This window comes from Oncorhynchus masou, chromosome 12 (assembly GCF_036934945.1).
Source record: "Oncorhynchus masou masou isolate Uvic2021 chromosome 12, UVic_Omas_1.1, whole genome shotgun sequence".
Classification (NCBI taxonomy): Eukaryota; Metazoa; Chordata; class Actinopteri; order Salmoniformes; family Salmonidae; genus Oncorhynchus; species Oncorhynchus masou.
Genome location: NC_088223.1, coordinates 37,768,207 through 37,792,939, shown reverse-complemented (window position 1 = coordinate 37,792,939; position 24,733 = coordinate 37,768,207). Strand labels below are relative to the sequence as shown.

At 42.6% G+C, this 24,733-nt stretch overlaps 1 protein-coding gene across 3 annotated transcripts; it reads left to right on the top strand.

The window, feature by feature from the left end:
• The first annotated feature begins 1,264 nt into the window (after positions 1-1,264).
• Positions 1,265-18,485, top strand: LOC135550017 (CCR4-NOT transcription complex subunit 3-like). Of its 3 annotated transcripts, none has more exons than XM_064980446.1 (18): positions 1,265-1,426; positions 3,499-3,561; positions 4,158-4,225; positions 7,436-7,510; positions 7,911-8,000; positions 10,819-10,947; positions 11,374-11,469; positions 11,795-12,014; positions 12,591-12,727; positions 13,103-13,159; positions 13,314-14,253; positions 14,471-14,576; positions 14,710-14,848; positions 14,987-15,083; positions 15,576-15,777; positions 16,022-16,154; positions 16,337-16,462; positions 16,768-18,485. In XM_064980446.1, exons 2-18 carry the CDS (start codon positions 3,537-3,539, stop codon positions 16,864-16,866), a joined length of 2,739 nt encoding a protein of 912 aa, XP_064836518.1. In that variant the 5' UTR covers positions 1,265-1,426; positions 3,499-3,536; the 3' UTR covers positions 16,867-18,485. The 3 variants fall into 3 exon arrangements, with proteins under 3 accessions (XP_064836518.1, XP_064836517.1, XP_064836516.1); XM_064980445.1 differs by having other exon boundaries at positions 12,546-12,727; XM_064980444.1 differs by having other exon boundaries at positions 12,546-12,727; positions 13,263-14,253.
• Positions 18,486-24,733: the final 6,248 nt, after the last annotated feature.

The following is a 24,733-nucleotide window of genomic DNA, read 5'->3' as shown; positions in this document are numbered from 1 at the left end:
CGTTGTGTGGGCGAGCGGTTTGCTGATGTCAACATTGTGAACAGAGTGCCCCATGGTGGCGCTATGGGCATGTATAAGCTACAGACAACAAACACAATTGCATTTTATCGATGGCAATTTGAATGCACAGAGATACCGTGACAAGATCCTGAGGCCCATTGTCGTGCCAGTTATTCCCCGCATCACCTCAGGTTTCAGCATGAAAGTGCACGCCCCCATGTCGCAAGGCTCTGTACACAATCCCTGGAAGCTGAAAATGTCCCAATTCTTCCATGGCCTGCATACTCACCAGACATGTCACCCATTGAGCATGTTTAAGATGATATGGATCGACATGTTTGACAGCTTATTCCAGTTCCTGCCAATATCCAGCAAGTTCGCACATCCGTTGAAGAGTGGGACACAATTCCACAGGCCACAATCAACAGTCTGATCAACTTTATGCGAAGGAGATGTCACGCTGAATGAGGCAAATGGTAGATACTGACTGGTTTTCTGATCCACGCCCCTAGCTTTTTTTAAGGTATCTGTGACCAACAGATGCATATCCTTATTCTCAGTGATGTGAAATCTATAGATTAGGGCCTAATGAATTTATTTAAATTGACTGATTTCCTTAAATTAACGAACTCAGTAAAATCTTTGAAATTGTTGCATGTTGCATTTATATTTTTGTTCAGTGTTTATATATTGTAAATAAGAATTTGTTCTTGACTTGCCTTGTTAAATAAAGGTTAAAAAAATGTAATTTTACTTTAGATTGATGGCAACATCTTATTTCAGTCAAATGTATTTGTCACATGCACCGAATACAACAGGTGAGGACCTTACAGTGAAACGCTTACTTACAAGCCCTTAACCAATAATGCAGTTTTAACAATGTAGGCCATTTGATGAATGACAGATGGCATTTCATATTGCACTGCAATTAATAATATACATGGCAGTCTACACTTGGATTATTACAGCTCATCAATAGATTTTCTGTCAGCTCAGTTAACTATCATGTTGTTTTCTTGACATTTTCTGGCCAGTGTCAGTGGTTATGGACAGGAACCAAAACATGAAGGGGGTGAGGTGTTCTAAGAACTCATGTTTACCTTTCACCTTTCAAAGTTAACCAATCATAGTGCGACTTGTGCGGAAGTGGGAAACCTGTCCCTCCAGACTCCAGAGTGACAGGCAGTCTAGCCAGTGGAAGGCGTAGAATGAGGGTGAGGATCGAATAGCTTGCAAGGAAGGCGGGCCTCCAGGCCATCAGGGCAACAGTAGAGGAGGTGTTCCTGGTAGCCATCTTGGATGTGCGGAGTGATTGTTTGGCGAAAATAATTAATATAATTGAGAAAAATAGCGTGAGGACGTAGGCAAATACGATTTAAAAGAGTGGCGTCAACTAAGAACAGAGAAGATAAATCGGAAAATCCAGGTAAATAAATTGTACGCTAAAACAGATCTAGTTATGTGCCATTATCTTCTCCCTTCCAATGTGTCTCACTAATATCTTAGCTGGTGGTTATCAGCTGCAGAGCCAAATTGACTTGGGTTCGCCTGATATATTTGCCATGGAAATGCATACATTTTGCTATAATTCACGGCACATCTGTAGCCGACAAGTTCTTGTTACTCAGGTGTTGAAGTGGTATACTTGTTTGCTTGTCTGACAAATAGAAACAGCTTATAAAGTCATTAGCTATGTTGCTTGTAAACATTTAATGTTTATTACTGCTCACTTTTTAAAAATCGATCGTTGCCCCCAAGCCAGATATGGAGACTAGTCTAGCTGGCTTACTGGATCTGTTGAGAAAGTCTCGCGTCGGTAAAAACATTTGGTAAATACATGGTCAAAACTCACTGGCTGAAGTGATGGTAAAATGACCTTATCAAACGGTGGTTGCGTGGACGTGAAAAATTGTCACAAAAAGTATCAAGTGATGCTCAACGAAGTAACCTACCATGCGCGTTACATTGTTGAATTCACGTGAACCGTCAATGTGAAATTATCCAGACCAGGCGTCACTCAGTGGCTACAATGTTTCAAGTTTTCATGTAGGCAGGCTAGCAAGCGACATCAGTTCGCTGCAATCTACTGCCGCTTGTGATATTTACTCTTGTATTAATTGACAGAAAAAATACTTCAGCTAACATTTTCCAGTGGTGGAAAAAGTACCCAATTGTAATACTTGAGTAAAAATAAAGATACCTTAATAAAAAATGACTCAAAGGTGAGTCACCCAGTAAAATACTACTCGAGTAAAAGTCTTGAGTATTTGGTTTTGAATATACTTAAGTATCAAAAGTAAATGTAGAAGTACAGATGAACACATTTTTGTATTTACAGATAGCCAGAGGCTACAAATTAAGCATGTGTTTAGTGAGTCTGCCAGATCAGAGGCAGTCGGGTTGACCAGGGATGTTCTCTTGATAAGTGTGTGAATTAGATTTTCCTGTCCTGCTAAGCATTCAAAACGAGTACTTTTGGGTGTCAGGGAAAATATATGGAGTAAAAAGTAAATACTTTTCTTTAGGAATGTAGTGAAGTAAAAGTAAAGATTTTCAAAAATATAAATAGTGAAGTACGGATACCACAAAAAGACTTAAGTAGTACTTGAAAGTATGTTTACTGATATACTTTACACCACTGACATTTCCTCAAGAAACATGGTCAATGTTTATTTATGTTGAGACATTGAGTTTTTAAAACATTTCTAAATTCAAAGCTACATGCTAGTTCTTTACAGTACTTTAAATATCAATGATTCTGTGATGCCCCCCTTAAAGTCATTCCCAGAATGGTCAGAAATGCCTTGTTGAATGAACCATGTCTAAAACCAATTACATGCACCATTCTACCAGGAATTGACTGTGTGTGAGAGGTCAACAAGTCAGACTGTCAACTATGGTCTATCCACTACTCCTTAATAACTACAAGACACTTTATGATACAATGTATTTTTTTATTTATTTAACTTACCTTTATTTAAGTATTTAACTAATGTAATGGTGATGCCTCCAGCGTAGTAAATTAGAGAGTTGAGTATGTCTTGTTCAAAATGCTTTTTAATGTAATTAACTTGAGATGAAAGTGTAATATTGTACCATTTAGAAATGAATCCAAACATTTTTTTTGCATGCTGGCACTTTTGAAGTGGTAGCTTAATGTGAAAACCATGTACCTGCACCGTGCATGCTCTCACGATACATCTTCATCACATCAAGCTGTGAGAAACATTCGGCATCAAGTCGTAGAAAGCGAACTGAAACAGGCAGCAACTACCTGAACTTGTCCAATAACAAACTCGTTTTCATTTTCTGTTTGCTGTTTTCTGTTTGCTAAACGTTTTGCTATGATGTGCCTGTGCTGTAATGAATACAACCCATGATTTCACACTGCTGACTCCACTGAACTTGGCTGCCAAGCTAAAATGCTATGAAAAAGTAATGTAGCGTAAAAAGGTTGCCGGAGATTACGGTTATCACACCTGTTATTTTTCTCTACAGTGAAAGAAGGCATGAAGACAGCATCCTAGTCAACAGTCATGGCTGATAAAAGGAAACTTCAAGGTGAGGTTACCAAATGGTTGACCAGATGGTTACCCCTGCCAATGATCCACCACCCAGTCCATCACTATATTCCCTCCCTTTTCTCTATGAAGCATGTCTATCCAACAGATGAAATGTCACTTTAATTTCTCTATCCATTCATGATGTAGAGATTGTCAAATTGTCCTGCACGGATGTGATCGCAATAAGAGAAGTGCTGCACTCTTCTTACTGAAAAGTGTTGTGACCTGTGATACCAAAAATAAGAAGCCAGAAGCAACATTTAGGAGCAAGGCTGCACAAGGCCAAAGTCAGACTTAGTCTGTAGAGGCAACCTTCTTAAATTAAGACTATATACCGTACCCGGTTGCCAGTGCCCGTGGTGTTTCATTTTTAAACAGGTTTGTGGTGACACATTTAGGTTTTACTGCATGTATCTTTGATAAGGCTTGCCAGACACAGTTGTAAAAGCAGTGCTGCTTATGGGGAAAGGGAGAGCTCTGCATTTTGACTTTACATTATTCATCCTGATGTGATGCGTGTTGAAGGATGATTATTTTTTTTTTTAAAGCACGTCTCTTTCCCAAACCTCCCTGTTATTCTATGCCCTTCCCCAGGTGAAATAGATCGATGTTTGAAAAAAGTAACGGAAGGCGTGGAACAGTTTGAAGACATTTGGCAAAAGGTAACATGCAGGGAGGGTGGTGGGTTCATCCAGCCTGAACTCAAAATGGATTAAATGTAGGTTTCTTTCTCACCCTGTCTACACACAATACCCCATAATGGCAAAGTGAAAACGTGTTTTATTTGCACATTTATTTCAAATGAAATGCAGAAATATACATTTACGTAAGTATTCACACCCCTTAGTCAATACTTTGTAGAAGCACCTTTGGCAGTGATTACAGCTGTGAGTATTTCTGGGTAAGTCTCTAAGAGCTTTCCACACACCTGGATTGTGCAACATTTGCCCATTTTATTATTTTCAAAATTCTTCTAGCTCTGTCAAATCGGTTGTTGATCATCGCTAGACAACCATTTTCGGGTCTTGCCATAGATTTAAGTAAATCCTGTAACTCGCCCACTCCGGAACATTCACTGTCTTCTTGGTAAGCAACTCCAGTGTAAATTTGGCCCTGTGTTTTAGGTTATTGTCTTGCTGAAAGGTGAATTCGTCTCACAGTGTCTGGTGGAAAGCAGACTGACCTACAGTTGAAGTCGGAAGTTTACATACACTTACGTTGGAGTCATTAAAACTTGTTTTTCAACCACTCCACAAATTTCTTGTTAACAAACTATAGTTTTGGCAAGTCGGTTAGGACATTACTTTGTGCATGACAAGTAATTTTCCAACAATTGTTTAGACAGATTATTTCACTTATAATTCACTGTATCACAATTCCAGTGGGTCCGAAGTTTACATACACTAAATTGACTGTGCCTTTAAATGGCTTGGAAAATTCCAGAAAATGATGTCATGGCTTTAGAAGCTTCTGTCAAATTATGTCAAGGAGCCTGTGTCAATCGGAGGTGTACCTGTGGATGTATTTCAAGGCCCAAATTGTAGTCCTCCACAAGTCTGGTTCATCATTGGAGGAAATTTCCAAACGCCTGAAGGTACCACGTTAATCTGTAGAAACAGTAGTATGCAAGTATAAACACCATGGGACCACGCAGCCGCCATATCGCTCAGGAAGGAGACGCATTCTGTCTCCTAGAGATGAACGTACTTTGGTGAGAAAAGTGCAAATCAATCCCAGGACAACAGCAAAGGACTTTGTGAAGATGCTGGAGGAAACGGGTACAAAAGTATCTATATCCACGGTAAAAAGAGTCCTATATCGACATAACCTGAAAGGCCTCTCAGCAAGGAAGAAGCCACTGCTCCAAAACCGCCATTAAAATGCCAGACTACGGTTTTCAACTGCACATGGAGACCAAGATTGTACTTTTTGAAGAAATGTCCGCTGGTCTGATGAAACTAAAATATAACTGTTTGGCCACAATGACCATCGTTATGTTTGGAGGAAAAAGGGGATGCTTGCCTACAAACCTGACTCGGTAACACCAGCTCTGTCAGGAGGAATGGGCTAAAATTCCCCCAACTTATTGTGGGAGGCTTGTGGAAGGCTACCTGAAACGTTTGACAGTAAGTTACACTTTGTTAGCATTGCCTTTAAATTGTTTATGTAAACTTCTGACTCACTGGGAATGTGATGAAAGAAATAAGAGCTGAAATAAATCACTCTACTATTATTCTGACATTTCACATTCTTAAAATAAAGTGGTGATCTGAACTGACCGAAGACAGGGAATTTTTACTAAGACTAAATGTCAGGAATTGTGAATAACTGAGTTTAAATGTATTTGGCTAAGGTGTATGTAAACTTCTGACTTCCGCTGTATGTTTTCCTCTAGAATTTTGCTTGCGCTTCTCTATTCCTTTTCTTTTTTATCCTGAAACTCCCCAGTCCTTAATAATTACAAGCATACCCATAACGTGATGCAGCCACCACTAGGCTTGAAAATATAGAGAGTGGTAGTCGGTAATGTGTTGTATTCATCCCAAACATAACACTTTGTATTCAGGACCAAAAGTTAATTGCTTTACACAATTCTTGCAGTATTACTTTAGTGGCTTGTTGCAAACAAGATGCATGTTTTGGAGAAGAAAATATTCTGTACAGGCTTCCTTTTCACTCTGTCAATTAGGTTAGTATTGTGGAATAACTACAATGTTCTTGCTCCATCCTCAGTTTTCTCCTTTCACAACCATTAAACTCAAACTGTTTTAAAGTCACCATTGGCCACATGGTGAAATCCCTGAGCGGCTTTCTTCCTCTACGGAAAACGAGTTCGGAAGGACGCCTGTATCTTTTGTAGTGACTAGGTGTATTGATACACCATCCGAGGTGTATTAACTTCACCATGCTCAAAGGGATATTCAATATCTGCTTTTTCCCCCCTTACCCATCTTCCAATAGATGCCCTAATTTGCGAGGCATTGGAAAACCTCTGAGGTTTGTGCTTGAATCTGTGCTTGAAATTCAGTACTTGACTGAGGAACCTTACAATTATCTGTATGTGTGGGGTACAGAGATGAGGTAGTCATTCAAAAAATCATGTTCAACACTATTATTGCACACAAAGTAAGTCCATGCAACCTATTGTGACTTGTTAAGCACATTTTTACTCCTGAACTTATTTAGGCTTGCAACAACAAAGGATACTTATTGACGCAAGACATTTCAGCTTTTCATTTTTAATTAATTTGTAAAAAAAACTATGGGGTATTGTGTGTAGGCCAATTTTAATCCTTTTTTAAATTCAGGCTGTAAGCACAACAAAATGTGGAAAAAGTCTAGGGGTGTGAATACCTTCTGAAGGCACTATATGCATGTTAAGTGCTACCACCATGACAAGTTGGTTGTTGGAACGTTTTGTGCTGACTTTAGAAAGGTCCACCAAATTATTAACGTTTAACGTCCGTTGTATATGCAGGGGTTTTCGATACCGCATTTGTTTGGTGGGGTTGTAGCCTTTCCTATTCACGGCCGTGGGGATAGAGAGGAGACATATTGTTAGTGTGTTCTGTATAGCCAAAGAAGAACAAGGTTTAAAGGCACACTCCCGAGTTTGCGTTTTGGCCCATTTGCACTTGGTTTGGTGGAAAGTTGAGGGATGGAACTGGAGGGAATGAATGTCACTCAAATTTCTAGGCGGAGACTGAGCTATGGTTGCTAGGACTGACAGTCCATGATACGCTAGTTTTAGACACATTTTGAAGCTATAGGCTACATGGTTTACTTTGTTTACAAAGACTATATGAAACATGTTTGGGAAAAGATACTGATTGTCTGAGTGTACTCTATGACTGTACCCCTCCAAAACACAGCTTCACAATGCAGCCAACGCTAACCAGAAGGAGAAGTATGAAGCAGACCTCAAGAAAGAGATTAAAAAACTACAGGTGGGACACCGACAACCCTATGACTCTTAACTGTTATGTGGCTTGAGGGCACATGGTTTTGGGATGTTCCTCAAATGTTTGTTTACCAGTGTTATATGGTTCCGCCTGACCACAGGTAGGGGTGTGTGTTCATGTTCGAGAGGGCATCTATGTGCTGATGATTTAAATAGGAGGGTCAGCTGTCCTGAAAACCAAGTGAAAGTGTCTGTGTGCATTTTTGTTTGTTTTTTTAACTTGTCCATGTGTTACATTGTGGACATATCCTACCCCAAGCCAAGCTTGCTTACGTGTGTGTGTGTGTCAACCATACTTGACTTCAGGGCAAGCCACCGCATGCCTTCACTAAGAGAACTTATTTTTCTTTCTCCATTTGTTCCTCTCCTTCACCTTCATCTCCCAGCGTCTTCGAGACCAGATCAAGACGTGGGTGGCCTCCAACGAGATTAAAGACAAAAGGCAGCTAGTGGAGAATCGCAAACTGATTGAGACGGTGAGTGTGTGGGACATGTTCATTAGCCACATAGTGAAGAAACAATTGGTATAAACACCTGTGGTTAGTAGGGCTTACCAAGCCACATAGTGCACTGAGGTTATTCCGACAACAGCACCTGCTTCGACAACAGCACCTGCTTCAACAACAGCACCTGCTAACACAATGAGATGGATGTGTCATCTTAGTCTTATGGATCTTAATAGGGTTGTTATCGAGGGTCTCGTATCTAAGTGTGAGCATCTGTGTGGTTTTGGTTGACCTGAAACGTGGTGCTACCAAGCCAAAAATACATAAGATAATGGTGAAAAAGACACTTGGATATCAAGATGTGACTCTTTTTATTGTGGTGTTGGCCAATACAAATGCAGAAACAAACAGTGGTGACTTTTGCTAGTATTATCTTTTGTTAGTATTCATGTCAAAGCCATGTTCATTGTGAATACCATTATCTGTTAGCAGTAAGGTTCAAATCAGATGTAGGCAACTAGATTCAGCCGGGGGATTTTTGTTGGAGCGGTTGGTCGGTTTGTACACTGAAAATTGACCAACTATGCCCGAAAATATTTTAAAATAACAATAATTTCATACCTTGCGACATGATCACATCTTTTTTTTGTGGGAATACAGATTTAGTTAATGTAACAACATTTTTGCTTTGCAAGGCCAGATAAATATCACTCGCGGGCCATAACCACCTGCTGCAGACCCCTGGTCTATATTGAGTCTACTGCAGTTCTTTAATCATCTGCTTTTCACACCTGTGGCACTGTTCTTAGCTAAGGGCAATTCAACATAATGAAATTGCACTTTGACTCAGTTTTTTTGCCACTTAAAATGTATGCCAAGCAAAACCCATTTGATTTCCAAGTTTAACAAAGCATACACCTCTATTTACAAGGACTACTTTCAACATATTCCACAGAAAGATGTACATAAACTAATTTAGTGGAAGAAGAGTCAGCATGCAAACTTTAATGGATTCACGGTTAAAATCAAAAAAATCATATCTGCTCCGAATTAAGATTCAAATATGTCTGCAGAAAGAATGGAGTGTCAGCTATGGCATAGTATCTTGAGTTTTGAAAAATACATTTTTGTTATTGAACTACAGTAAGTGAAATGGCTTTACACCCGGCAATGGAATTACATCATAGGTCCCATATCTGTACAACACGGAAATGCATAATTATGGATATTCTCATGTTTCACAAGTTTGGACATCGCAGCAGAGTACAGTTCAGTACAATCTACTGTACACTACTTTTCTTTACTGTATTAATTGTACTGTACTCGCTGTACTATACTGTCTGAACTTGTAAAACATGGGTCTTTGATATGTTCAGATTTGGCCCAGTCCGGTCCGTCTGTAGACGTCAAGGCCAGGGTGGACTGATCAAATTTCAACTACTTTTTTGTTGTTGTAAAGTACCCCCTTTTCTCCTCAATTTCGTGATATCCAATTGTTAGTAGTTACTATCTTGTCTCATCGCTACAACTCCCCTACGGGCTCGAGAGAGACGAAGGTCGAAAGCCATGCTTCCTCCGAAACACAACCCAACCAAGCCGCACTGCTTCTTAACACAGCGCGCATCCAACACAGAAGCCAGCTGCACCAATATGTCGGAGGAAACACCGTGCACCTGGCGACCTGGTTAGCGCGCACTGCGCCCGGCCCGCCACAGGAGTTGCTAGTGTGCGATGAGACGAGGATATCCCCACCGGCCAAACCCTCCCTGACCCGGATGACGCTAGGCCAATTGTGTGTCGCCCCACGGACCTCCGGGTCGCGACCGACCTTCGAGCCTGGGCGCGAACAAATTTCAACTACTTTTCAATGCCCATAGACACCCGGTGTTGGTCGGTGCTCAGTGGGTGAGGATTCTGGTCAAAGTAAACGGAAAGAGGGAGCTCATGGGTAGGTGTCAGTAAGAGTTGGGAGAGGTAACTTTAAGCTGTAGAGTGAGAGAGGGTGAGGAGTTAGACTGTTTTAAAACTCTTGGTTTGACCACCAAACAGAAAGACAAAGAACTTATGAGCTGAACATAACAATTCCGTTACTGATTTTGGGATAATTCCGTTACCAAGTTTTAACCACTTAATTCAGAAACAATTGATATCAGTAAAATCACTATAAAATCAGTAAAATCACTATAACTAATAATTGGTAGGTCTACCATTAATTTGGCAACACCTGGCAGCTTGCTACTTAGGCTATGTCCCATATGGCAATAGGGTATAATTTAGGACGCAGCCTTTAGGTTTCAGGTCTGCAGAGCCCTACTCTGATCAAAGATTCAGCAGTCCACGCCAGTGCGGAGGCGGAATAAAAACCCCGGTGGAGACTCCATCCACAACCTGGACCCCCCCTCTCAGGAGAACAATTAGCCACATCAGCACTAAAAAGCATTTAGCATATACTCACCGCTCTGCTAAGCATTCACAGGCCTCATGCCGGTGCTTTAATTTAGCTTCTTGTTATGCCGTTAACAGATTAACACAGGGGGACCTACAATCTTATGTACAAAGGTGCTGCTGGGATGCTCGTGGGGACCGATTTTAAATAAAAATAATTTTAAAAACTCCCTTTCGTTTACCGTTGAAAAACATTTTTGAAATGTTTTGTTATGGCGCGTCCTAATGCCCTTATATGACCCTTCATTGATTGGCAACTAGTCCAATGATTTGACATGAGCATTTGGAAACGTCGGCTTTCACAAGCCAAGCGTTTTTGGCTCTGGAATAGCTAGCATATGGTCAAAAAAAACCTGTCACCTGTAGTGATTTATAAACCAATTCCTGCTCTCTCCCCCTTTAGCAAATGGAGCGGTTCAAGATCGTGGAGCGAGAGACCAAGACAAAGGCGTACTCGAAGGAGGGGCTGGGCCTGGCACAGAAGGTGGACCCGGCCCAAAGGGAGAAAGAGGAGGTCGGCAATTGGCTAACGGTGAGCACTACTTTTGATTGAAAACCTTTACCCCAAAGGGAATTTGTTTCACACATGAGCACATTTCAATAATGTGGTCTGATGACGTGACAATAATGACTTAGAGATTTCATCATGCATGCTTGGCCTTTCAAAGTAGATTTCTTTGTTTTACTGCATAGTTTCTAGTGCTGGGACGATACCAATATCGCACATTTTTCTTCCATGGAAATCTGCTTCGCGTTAAATCTGCTTCGTGTTTTGTTTCCTTGCCACGATACTAACGAGTATCGCAATACTGGTATCGTCCCGGCCCTAATAGTTTCCCCTATGAAATAGGTTATTATGAAGTGTGGTCCACACAGTTTGTGGTTGTGGTGTGATTATGGCTGTTGTGTTGGTGTAAATCATGAATGACCTCTGTGTCTCTCCCCTGTCGCCCATCAGAATACAATAGACACTCTGAACATGCAGGTGGACCAGTTTGAGAGCGAAGTGGAGTCCCTCTCAGTCCAGACTCGAAAGAAGAAGGGAGACAAAGAGGTCAATCGTCTTTTTGCCACGCCATATGGCTATCTTCTCCATATCTTCCTCCTTCTCTCCCTGTTTCCTTCCGTACTACTTGAATCTTTTCTCTTCAGATGCTGTCGTTCTAACTCTTAAATTCATCTCTTATCCTGTATGTCTCTCTCTTTATTTTCTCGGCACGCTGCATTACCCAATGCACCAAAATGTAAAGTAGGTACCATCTACTTTACCATTTATGTGTTCCACTTTCATGCCTCTACACATATAGCACATTTGAGATTGTTAGCCCGAACATACAGTGAGCTTTAAGCATCAACTTACACGCGCATCTCTGCTATAGAAACAGGACCGTATCGAAGAGCTGAAGCGCTTCATCGAGAAGCACCGGTACCACATCCGGATGCTGGAGACCATCCTGCGCATGCTGGACAACGACACCTTGCCGGTGGACTCCATCCGCAAGATCAAGGACGACGTGGAGTACTACATGGACTCGTCGCAGGACCCCGACTTCGAGGAGAACGAGTTCCTCTACGACGACCTGGATCTGGAGGAGCTCCGTAAGTGCTGCTTCGCGGTGGTGTTGTGGCGATACGCAGTATCGTGCTACCGATACGACAGAGTATCACGGCAATGGAAACACAGCATGAAGCAGGCTGAATTTCCTGAGGAAACAATCCTGACGTTGGAAACGGTCACCCAAAGTTCCAACATTTGTTTATTTCCCACACTATGGCACACATTGTTTTCCCTTGAGCCGGGTCCTTAAAGAACCATGGAGTATCGGAAGTATCGATACTGTGTCGAGACATCACGACTTGTGTGTTTATTCCTGAATATTGCATTTGTACTGCATATCTTAGACCGCATGTGGAGTATGTATAGCCTCAAATGGATGATAGTTTGGTTATAAAAATAAAAAAAACTGTGCATAGATCAGCTTTGATATTGGTGATTGTGGCTTCTATCAATGTAATTGTCTGCATAGCTTGGTTATTACAATGCTGTAAATTCTATCATTTCTGTTCCTGTTGTCTCTGTATAACTGCCCACTTAACTTTTTCCATATGCAACTTTTTGTTTTTATGTAGCTACCTCTCCCTCTGTCTCCCCCCATCCATCTCTTGTCTCTCTAGCCGGGTCGCTGGTGGCCACGTCCCCGCCGGGCCAATCGCTCCTGGACGACGATCTCTTCCATCAGATCTCCAGCGGCACGCCTACCTCCACCACTTCCTCCTCGCCCATCCCTCCCTCGTCCGCAACTTACACTACGGTGAGGGAACGCCCCGCTACTTCTCACTCTACAGCCTCCATTGTATCCCCTACTTGCTCTCCCATTCTTTAGAACCACCCACTCATTCTGTAATTAGGTCTTGTGAATGTTGAATGTTCCTGGGTTGGAGTGGGTGCTCAGTGGTCCCTCGCTCTCAGATCAGAGGGGGGTTTGGAGCAACGAGGATGAAAGCGAGAGGATTATGATGTTGACGTTTGATTTGAAGTTTGTGTTGAGCCTTAATATGAACAGCACTTGTATGGATTTTGGTACAAAACATAGGGTTTGCATTCGATACAACATGTGTTGCGTTGAATTAGAACAGATGTTTGTGGCTGAGTGCTTATAGGAGCTATTTCTTTGTTTTCACCCCAGGAGAACTCTGAAGATGACAAGAAAAGGGGACGTTCGACAGACAGTGAAGTCGGTCAGGTGTGATGAATTCCAATGTTAACAGTGCTGTGTATGAGTCACTTGCATTGATTTGGGTCTATGGTCTTAAAAATGTCACAACTTCCCATCTATATATTTTCAGCTGTGCTGCACCAGGAGTGGTTTTGAAGTAATGCCTTTTATAAAATTTCAGTCTCCTATCAAGAACGGCAACCCCTCTTCGTCGTTGTCCTCCTCCTCTTCATCCTCCTCCTCTTCATCTTCTGCCTCCTCGGGAGCCTCCTCATCCTCGCTGGCGACCATCGCCGGGGTTGGCCTGCCTGTCACTGGGGGCAACAGCCTCCTGGGCAACATGGGAGGTCTCCTCTCCAACTCTGGCAGCTACAGAGACGCTACCCAACTGCAGCAGCATTACCATACCCAGCAGGCCAGAAACTCAGTCATCTCCTCCAACTCCAACCCTTCGAACAACATCCTCCTCCCCAGCCCCTCCGCTTCCTCACCCGCCAACTCTAGCATAGCCCTCCCCCCACTCACGCCCAACGCCCAGTTGCATGCTCCGTCAAGGCCGTCACCGTCCTCCAGCTTGGGGCTTGGGTTGGGCTTGGGCCTTGGTAAAGGTGGCATTACGGGGTCACCGGCCGTCAGCCAGATGTCGGGCCTTGGCTTGTCGGGGATGCCGGCATCCCTAAACACCATGGCCGGGCTCCTGGCGGGCTCAACTTCGGCCCCCTACGCCACGGCAGCAGCAGGCTCCGGAACCATCGGAAGCCCCCTAGCAGGGAAAAGCGTCAGCAGTAGCAGCCCTAACTCCAGCACAGTGGGACCGGTGGGCGGGAACACTGTCAGCGACAGATCCACGGGCCTGTTGGGCTCTGCGCCCTGTGCAATTGGTGTCAGCGGTGGGATCCTCAGCCTAAGTGGCCTTGGCTCAGGGCAGTTGGCGGTCCAGGGCCCTCCCCTGGTGGCCTCCAGTCCCATAGGAGGCCTGTCCCCTGGAAGCAGCCTGGGAGCCATAGGAAGCATTGGAGGGAACTCTGGTTCAGGCGCGCCAAGCAGCAGCGTGGGCATGGGAGGAGGAAGCACGGCGATCACAAGGCCACCCAGTGGACAGAAGCAGAATGGTAGCACTAGTAAGCTTGAATTACTATCCACTTATATTGTGTTGTTGATTGGTTGTATCCATCCATGCCCTTATTTGGTTATTTTGTTTTGTTCCGTAGTAGTTGTTCAACCCATTGTTGGGTTGTACAGATAAGGTAGAGCAAACCAAATGTATATCATCTATCTATGTGTTATCAGAGTTCTGATTCAGTTTGTAAGCCTCCCTCTCAATCTCCTCTGTCCCAGGTTACAGTGCTGTAGTAGCAGACAGCACACCCGATTCCGCCCTCAATAGTGCCAGCCAATTACAAAGCAGCCAACCCTCGTCTTTGACCTCCACCACCAATCAGCCGTGAGTCAAATATAATAAAGAAATGTCCTATAGTGTCTTGGATTGTTACTCTCACTGTACAATGTGTATGGTCAGAATTAGTCAAACGTAAAAGCACATCAACCAATGTCTCTCCTCTTTCCCACCCTCCCAGTAAAGACAGTGGCCCCAGCCTCTTAGGGCCCATGATTCTTCCCACCAGCTCTCCCTCGCCCTCCTACAGCGAGAGTAAACTTCCAGGCAGCGGTATGCTCAACGGGCCACTCTCCTACACACAGACCTCTGACAGCAAGGTGAGGAGAAACACAGGTAGCTTCATGTAGTAATTGCCCTGCCCTGAGCCATTACAGGGAGATCTTCTTGGGACTCAACCTGAAGCCAGATTTCCTGATCTCTCACCCAGTCAGTTTAACCTCTTTCCTCTCTTTCAGCCCCAGGAGCCTCTGAGCACTCTAAAGTCTATGGCAGAACGAGCGGCACTGGGCTCAGGAATGGAGGGAGAGATGCTTCCTCTGCACCTCACCACAGGTAAGCAACTGACTGGACGTGAAGGCTCAAAATTGGGCCATGGGGGATCAGTCTCGGAATGAGACCAGTTTGTATTTGGTATAGATCCCCATAAACTGCTGACTCTCTGGTGTCCAGCAAAATCAAGGCAGTGTTTATATACAATTTTAAAAACACTACAATACATTTCACAACACATTGAGTGCCCTCGGGCCACTACTCTACGACCACATATCTTCAACAAAAAATCCTTTGTGTGTGTGTATGTTATCGTGTGTGTATGCGTGTGCCTGTCTCTCTCTTCGCAGTCCCTGCGGTTCCATAAGATGTTTTAGAAAGAAAGTCTGATTCTACTGCTTGCATGTCTTACTTGTTGTGGAATAGAGTTCCATGTAGTACTGTGTGCCTCCCATAGTCTATTCCGGTGTATGTGACAATAAAGCTACTTTTTTGAGGGGGGGGCTTTCACACCAGACTTTATAACTATTCTTTTCTCTCTCTCTGTGGCTTCAGACATTTTCCCCAGCACTACATTGCCCCCGGGGCCTCCCTCGGCCCCCCAACAGCCCTCTCTTTCAGAGGTCAGCATCCCCCCATCGCTGGGCGTGTGCCCACTCGGGCCTGTGCCCCTGTCCAAAGACCAGCTGTACCAGCAGGCCATGCAGGAATCGGCATGGACGCACATGCCCCACCCCTCCGACTCGGAGAGGATCAGGTACGAACCGAGCCGCAATCTGAAAAAGGTCTCCAGGGTTGAATCTCAAATCTTCTTGCTTCCCTCTCACATTTTTGGCAAAGCGAGAGGACATGAGGTATCAAGGACAATACTTTTGAGATTCACCCCAGGTCTACATTTGGGTAATTTCTTTATTGTTGCTTTTGAGACTAAAGGCGTGTAGATTTTTCCTCAGCATTACTCCATGTATTTATCCCTTATTGTGACTGTTTTGGTCCTCCAGGCAGTACCTGATGAGGAACCCATGTCCCACCCTGCCTTTCCACCACCAGGTGCCACCCCCCCACTCCGACTCTGTAGAGTTCTACCAGAGACTGTCCACGGAGACACTGTTCTTCATCTTCTACTACCTAGAGGTGTGTGTGTGTGTGTGTGTTTGACAAAACAAGCTTGACTGTGCGACTGAGACGCTGATCATTTCTATGGTTTTACTTTTGAAGATGGCGGTCTGCGTCTTTTCAATCTTCAGGCCATGTCATGTCATGGATATGATTGTGCACATAATAGTAACAGATTCCCTTCTGGGTTCTCTCCGCAGGGCACCAAGGCCCAGTATCTGGCAGCCAAGGCCTTGAAGAAGCAGTCGTGGCGGTTCCACACGAAGTACATGATGTGGTTCCAGAGGCATGAGGAGCCCAAGACCATCACAGATGAGTTTGAGCAGGTGAGTTCGGCACCCCTCCACACACTGCAGACTCCTTGGACCGCAACCTGGGGTCGTGTTCATTGGAAGAAAACGGATTGAAAATGGGAGCGGTTACTTAGACTTGACCAATAATAAACACTTATTTTCATTTTCCGTTGCAAAATGTTTAAATGTTATCCGTTGAATGCTCCGTTAAAATGTATTTTTCTTTGAAGATTGGTCAGAATTATTATTTATTTTTTTTGGGGGGGGGGGGGGTTGTGATTTGTTGTTTTACTTTTTGTGCGCTAACATTACTGTGCATCTTCCAATGTATTTTAAAGGGGACGTACATTTACTTTGACTACGAGAAGTGGGGACAACGGAAGAAGGAGGGATTCACGTTTGAGTACAGGTACCTTGAGGACCGAGACCTCCAGTGACATAAGGCAGAGGAGGAGAATAAAAGAAGGTTGGACTACCGTCAACATTCCTGGATTGAACTCAACACACTGGGAAGAGGGACGGATGCAGACGCCAGACTGAGCCAGTCTTAGCAGAGCATAATGCATTTGGAGCTTCTCCCTCTTTGCCCTGCGAAGCCACACCCCCTACAGTGATAAACCCCTCCCTCTTTTCCCATAAGGCAGTTTTGATTTAGATTGGAGCTTTTTATCTCTTACCTGAACTGGATCCCTTTTTATTTATATATATATATAATGTTTGGTTGATAACACACTCCTTTATTATTTTTTTACTCACCTACCACTCATTTGAGAGAACCAAAGATGATTGGTCAAATCTGTTTTAATTCCCAGCAGTATGGCAGTCCAATTAAAAACAAAAAAAAGTGACAAGATGAAGCGAGAGGCCAATCAAATGAGCCCTTGGGGGATGGTGGGTCAGAGGGGGGTGGGTCCAAAGCCTAAAGCATTTCACAGCAGTCCTAGGTCATTGCTGGGTTAGACACAAGCTAAAGACTAGAGGGGAAACGGTAGCATTTCCATGTTACAATAAGGGCTTTTTGGGGTGACTCCATGTTTTAGCCCTAATGAATAGACTCTTCATGGTCACCAGCCCACCCTAATGTTAAACTAATAGCTTCCTCTTGGGTACACCCAGCATTGACCAGACTGCCATAAAGACTGCTATAATAAAATATGGTAACCCAGCCCTCCTCCATCCCTCAATTCATTCTTCTCCCAAGTTACAGCATTACGTTTATATTGCTGTGGTCAACAGCAACAGAAACCACACCAGCACTTAAGCGTCTCGTCTGTAGAGTATGTTTACAAGTGTTTTAACCCGAGAGGTGGGCTTTTACAATAAACTCGACCGCCCTAGTAATAACAATTCATTATTTTTGTTCCCGCCGCTTTGATGATAATAATGTACAAATCAGTTGTGATTGCACTTCCAAAATTCACTTCAACCTCCAGGTAGATATTTCCTTTTCTCAGGAAGTGTTTGATGGATCATTATGTGAGGAAATATACCAGGTCAGGAGCTCCATTGCAGCACAAAAACCCCACAGAGATCAGACCGACACCGCAGGCAATTTTTTTGTCCACCCCAATAGGGCTTTCTATCCCTTTTAATGGCCATGTGTTTCATTTCAGGCTTTAAATTTTTTAAATAATATCCTCCAATGTTTGGAGTGCGATCTTAAATTTGTCATTTTCGTTTGCCTGTGTATGTCATCTCAGAGATGGAAAGCATTTCAATCCGAAAGAGTGAGACCCAGTTTTTTTTTTTTTTTTTTAAAGAAAATAACTTGTCAGGGCACCATTCACTGACGAGCCTGCTGTTTTTAATGTTACTTTTACCTATTTGGCAAGCGGAAGGGAAGAGAAGTCCACCAGAGCTGAAATGTGAATCTCTCCCCCTCTGAAAGGGTGTTGTATAGACTGTCATTTTCATCCTTTTCTTTTTGTTTGCCGTTGTCTTCTGGACAACATGATCAATGACACTTGCAAAGTGGAGCTGAGAAAATTAAGTAAATATGAAGCATAACCATGAATAAAGGATTGTAAAATATTAATAAAATAATTACTTTTCAGAAGTATTTTATTTTGTTTATTTTTTTATCATATTGATAAAGCTTCTGGGGTATTTTAAAGCAGACAGGTATAATACATTATTACTTGTTCTAATAGTGCTACAGTATTACTACAGTAATACAGTTCCTTTTATCTTACAATACACATAGTTGGTCCAATAGGTGTACTGAATGCTACATGACATTTACATTTACCACATGTAGTGTATCCAGGGCCAGTCTCCCAAGAGAGCCTCAGCAGCCATCTTGTTGTTGAACACATCAGCAACCATATGTTGTGTTGTGCTGCTTTTATCATAAGGTATGTTGAGACAAGGAGAGGAAAACATAGGCGCTCAATGGAACAATGTAAATACAATGAAACAGAGGGGGCAGCCGGAATTGAATGGTTGAAGTGGTAACATTTAACTTAAAAGCAGGTATGATGCAGTTATAATGTACTACAAGACTTATCATAAGCATGCATGGATTCCACTTTTTATGTTCTAAGCAATACACGTGGTCACACCTTGAAACGGATTACGACTCAATGCAATATTTATGGGATAGTTCTACCGTTTGATGGAAGGTTGACAGGTGCCTTTTAAAACTTGAGTAGGGTACTCTACTCTACAGAGAGGATAGGTGTCTACCGAGGTAACAATAGAAGCAGTTACCTGCTGTTCCAGATTTAGGAACACTGCGTGCTGATGCTAGGCTTAGGCACTTTACTCACGCTGCTCTAGGTTATGCATGGCATATGCACTAATAAGCAGCGTGAAAAGACTTGCAGCAAGCCTGTAAGGACAAGCTCTTTAATGGGGCAATCTGCAGTTGCTCCATTTGTACTTGTACAATCTACCCATTGATTATTGAAGAATTCAACTTCTAAATGTCTCACGAGTTTAGTTCTGCCCTACACCATCTGTACCCAAAATACAAGCTTGTTTTACTCCGATGTTTGTAGACAATTAATTGTAAACAAACACTACACTGCATTCGGAAAGTATTCAGACCCCTTAACTTATTCCACATTTTGTTACATTACATTTAGAATGTATGTATATATTTTGTAATCCCTCGTCAATCTACACACAGCACCACATAATGATAAAACAAAAACAAGTTTTTAGAAATGTTAGCAATAAAAAATACTAAAATATCACATTTACATACAGTGGGGCAAATAAGTATTTAGTTAGCCACCAATTGTGCAAGTTCTCCCACTTAAAAAGATGAGGCCTGTAATTTTCATCATAGGTACACTTCAACTATGACAAACAAAATGAGAAGAAAAATCCAGAAAATCACATTGTAGGATTTTTTTATGAATTTATTTGCAAATTATAGTGGAAAATAAGTATTTGGTCACTTACAAACAAGCAAGATTTCTGGCTCTCACAGACCTGTAACAACTTCTTTAAGAGGCTCCTCTGTCCTCCACTCATAAACTGTATTAATGGCACCTGTTTGAACTTCTTATCAGTATAAAAGACACCTGTCTACAACCTCAAACAGTCACACTCCAAACTCCACTATGGCCAAGACCAAAGAGCTGTCAAAGGACACCAGAAACAAAATTGTAGACCTGCACCAGGCTGGGAAGACTGAATCTGCAATAGGTAAGCAGCTTGGTTTGAGGAAATCAACTGTGGGAGCAAATATTAGGAAATGGAAGACAAGATCACTGATAATCTCCCTCGATCTGGGGCTTCACGCAAGATCTCACCCCGTGGGGTCAAAATGATCACAAGAACGGTGAGCAAAAATCCCAGAACCACACGGGGGGACCTAGTGAATGACCTGCAGAGAGCTGGGACCAAAGTAACAAAGCCTACCATCAGTAACACACTACGCCGCCAGGGACTCAAATCCTGCAGTGCCAGACGTGTCACCCTGCTTAAGCCAGTACATGTCCAGGCCCGTCTGAAGTTTGCTAGAGAGCATTTGGATGGTCCAGAAGAAGATTGGGAGAATGTCATAGTCTTCCCAGCCTGGTGCAGGTCTACAATTTTGTTTCTGGTGTCCTTTGACAGCTCTTTCGTCTTGGCCATAGTGGAGTTTGGAGTGTCACTGTTTGAGGTTGAGGACAGGTGTCTTTTATACTGATAACAAGTTCAAACAGGTGCTATTAATACAGGTAACGAGTGGAGGACAGAAGAGCCTCTTAAAGAAGAAGTTACAGGTCTGTGAGAGCCAGAAATCTTGCTTGTTTGTAGGTGACCAAATACTTATTTTCCACTATAATTTGCAAATAAATTCATTAAAAATCCTACAATGTGATTTTCTGGATTTTTTTTCTAATTTTGTCTGTCATAGTTGAAGTGTACCTATGATGAAAATTACAGGCCTCTCATGTTTTTAAGTGGGAGAACTTGCACAATTGGTGGCTGACTAAATACTTATTTGCCCCACTGTATATTGATGAGGATTTTTTTTATTTCATCCATTTTAGAATAAGACTGAATGTAACAAAATGTGGGAAAAGGGAAGGGGTCTGAATACTTTCCGAATGCACTGCATATATCCTCAACATGCTTAAAACTATACATCTGATCTCAAGGTCATGGTCAGTCCTTGCATCAATAGCTCTGTCTATGAATATGATAATGGTTACATTTCTGCATCTCCATTCCTCAGCTGTGCACCACAAAGTGCAGTGTAGAGCGCTTTGTTATTGTCTGAATGACATGATTTACCTGGTCGTAGACTACCGCCTGAAGATGTTTGAGAGACAGGAATGCTTGGCCCTGTGTGTGTGTGTGTGTGTGTGTGTGTGTGTGTGTGTGTGTGTGTGTGTGTGTGTGTGTGTGTGTGTGTGTGTGTGTGTGTGTGTGTGTGTGTGTGTGTGTGTGTGTGTGTGTGTGTGTGTGTGTGACGCACTCCGACTCCACACTTTGAGTCATCCTGCTCTGTTGACTGAATAGAGTTCTGGCAGGTCTACTACTGAGAGACCTGCATAGCGATGGTGACGATACTTCTCTTTTGCCCTCAAGACGTGGAATGGAGGAAGTGACGCAAGTGGCAAGGAAAGGCTCCTTATGCCTTAACTCTCTCTCACGTCACATCTGGGAGCTTGCTGTTAGGTCTCTGTCTCCAAGTGACCAAGATTTGATCCTTTAATACTAATTTGTTCAATGGTTCATATACTGTATACATCCATATGCTTTGTAGTTACACCCCAAAAGATGCATTCTGCATGTTGCATTACTGTGTAATACTTTGGACTGTCACTAATGCAGTCTAATAAAAAACATTTTTTTAAATACATTCCGCAGCAATAACCCAATCAAATGAGCCCTTGGGGGATGTTGGGTCAGGAGGGGGCGGGTTCAAAGCTTGACCCAAAGCCTGAAATGAGTAATAAGTCAGCCATTACTAACTTCCATTACAGTACGCTTTCGACCAACGTACTTTGTATTCCAGTATCATTTTGGCATAGCCACCAACAGGCTCTTGTCATGCCATCAAGGACTAGCCAAACATGTCTCTTTATTTGAATCTAAGAGTAATACTACTAAACAACACATTGTAACACATTGCCCGAAGTCTACACATGATCATTGTGAGATGCAGTCACTCAACACCAACACCCTGTCAGCTTCATATGGGTGGGCTTGCCCATTGACTGTGTAGATACCCCTGAGAATTCTCCATTTCCTGTTCAGGTGGGGAGCATTTCCTGTGGCTGGTTCACAGGGGTTCTCTTTTAGCCTGTCCTCAAATGGCTTTTATGGAGTGAAAAGTGAGTCTCTGGACATTTCAATCAGATGCAATTTGCTAAACTTTCTGTCAGCAATTACCTTTGTTGTTAAAATTACTATTTCCATATTTGTTAGCCTTTTGGAGACAATATTGATGATGTGTTTTGTTAATTCATTGATATGTTGACGTTCAGAGTAATCACTGGCGAGAAGTGGTGATTTGAACAGTTGACTAACCCTGGCTGAAAGAGCCACCATGTGCCATGTTATAGAAGACCATCTGTGAGGCCCCAGACACCATGAAGTCCTGCTCCTGTTCTGGTACAATGATTGAAATAGCTGCCTCTGTCACATAATAATGCTTTCCCCAATGGTGGACTTTTTGTGAGCCTTTGAAGCATAATATTATTTTCTAATTGTCTCTGTTCGGTTCTATTTTATGTAGCACACAGGATACAGTAATTTATGTCATGGAGGAAGGCATGCCTGAGAGATTTTGGAAACAGTTTGTGTGACAATTAGAAGTTAGTGAATGGGGCAATGACTCGGGAAGGAAACAAGCATCTACTAATTCCCATCAAATTAATAATTAGCCGAAATACAGGGACACGATTGTCAAGGCAACTAATGTCACTACGTTACCATAGACTCTTCCTTCTCCATCTATTCCCCATGAAAAACTGTAAAGCAGTGTAATCCCCCCCTCCCCCCCCCCATCACTCTGCTAGTGTTTTAGGAGTTAAACATTCCACTGTTAATTGCAATGAGCTTTGTTCGGCACATTGAAAAGACAAATTGGCCCTTTTGAAAGTGTCCGAGTGTTCGCTCTTGTCGCATGCGTTTAAACTATTCCATTCCATCCCCGGTTGTAAACCAATGGTTCCTGGAGAAAAATATATCATTGGGAATAAAGTGTGTCGCCGATTGGTAGATACTATTGCCCACTTAACAAATGGAAACGTAGACAAATACCATATTGGCCAATCAATGAATGAGCACATAGTGTGGCGGACCTTTGTGAGAGCAATCACTTTTTGCGAATTTCATCAACGCGGTAGAACCTATTGAGCAAAGGGGGAGCGCATTGAGGATTATAGTCACCGCTAAAAGGAAATAGCAATATGTGATGGTCTAAATTATAGCAGAACATATTTCAGACGCGCTCCCTCTCGTTTTTTAAATGATTGTGCCATTTTATATGTCTATTCAGAGAAAAATGTCTTTCGAGACCAATTAATGTCATCCTCACCTGGAATTACAATGAAAATGTAGGCATGGTCAATTATTTTCCGGGAATCACAAAGATCCAACGTTGGTGAATGGACTAAGACAACCGGTAAAGCTATCTTTTGAACACTTTTTAAGAACAACATCTGAATCATTTTCTCCTCTTTGCATAACTTCAAAGCTTGAAACGGATTTCAACCTCATTCGACTGGATAGATTAACACGATTCTCGCAATTTAGGATAGAAGTAAATTATTCATTGAGTGCAGATTTTCTCCTATTTAAATTTAAATATATAACAATTATTTTGACCATAAGACATACAATTTGGGTGTAATTTGAAAGAGACGAGCGCATACGCCTGTGAACTCCAATCTATGCGCTTTTATTGTGATGCAGCATAGTGTAGGGCCATTTTTGATCAATGCATATTTGCATTCTTTTATTGGCATCAATCTGCAACAATTGATGTGCGGCAATATGTGTTCCTAGTTTCATTTCAAATAAACATGGTGACGGGCCTGACGGCCGCATCTAAATAAGGATCATCATCGTGTTGCCATTCTGAATACAACCAGCGACACATAGGTAAGACGTTCCTTCATTTTGTTTCTGTTTAGTGCTGCAACATTGCCCAATAAAACGTGCACGTGAACAAGTCTCGCTCTTTGCGCCTCGACCACCATAACATACCCTCCCATTTTGTGTCTGTCTTGTCCGTTTCCCCCATAAATTAAGTCCTCATCAATGGAAAATGGAAGTGTGTGAATTGGCCTCTACCACACTATACCACAACGCCACACGAATGCAAATGTCGACACACCAACCGTGCTATAATGTTCATGTCGCTCATGTGCAGAAGTTAGAATGGAAATGGTTTTGCATTGACAACATTGTCACATAGTCACCTGTTTGCTGCCTAAAACCTCAGCTGTGGGAGTCTTGTCCATATATAATCTCCCACAAATAATCTATAGACTAAGCTCAATGAATGCTACATGATATGGCACATTGAGACACAGCCACAATAGTTCAATAATTGTGCACTTATACTATATTATGGCATTTCCCAGTATTAAAGGTAATTATCGTTCACTATCAAGGGAGTCAGTAATAGGTCTACGGTAATTACGTTGCTTCCATAATTCATGATGTCTTGTCTTCGGAGGCCTATGAATGCTGACACCTAATCACTGTCCTAGTGCACTGCGTTAAGAACCAGCATGCTTCAGTTCAGAGAAAGACAGGGAGAAAAGGTAGGCTTGGGGATGGATGGACGGTGGGAGGGAGGGATGGAGCAGTGAGCTGGACAAACATCTGACACTGAGCATCATGGGAGGA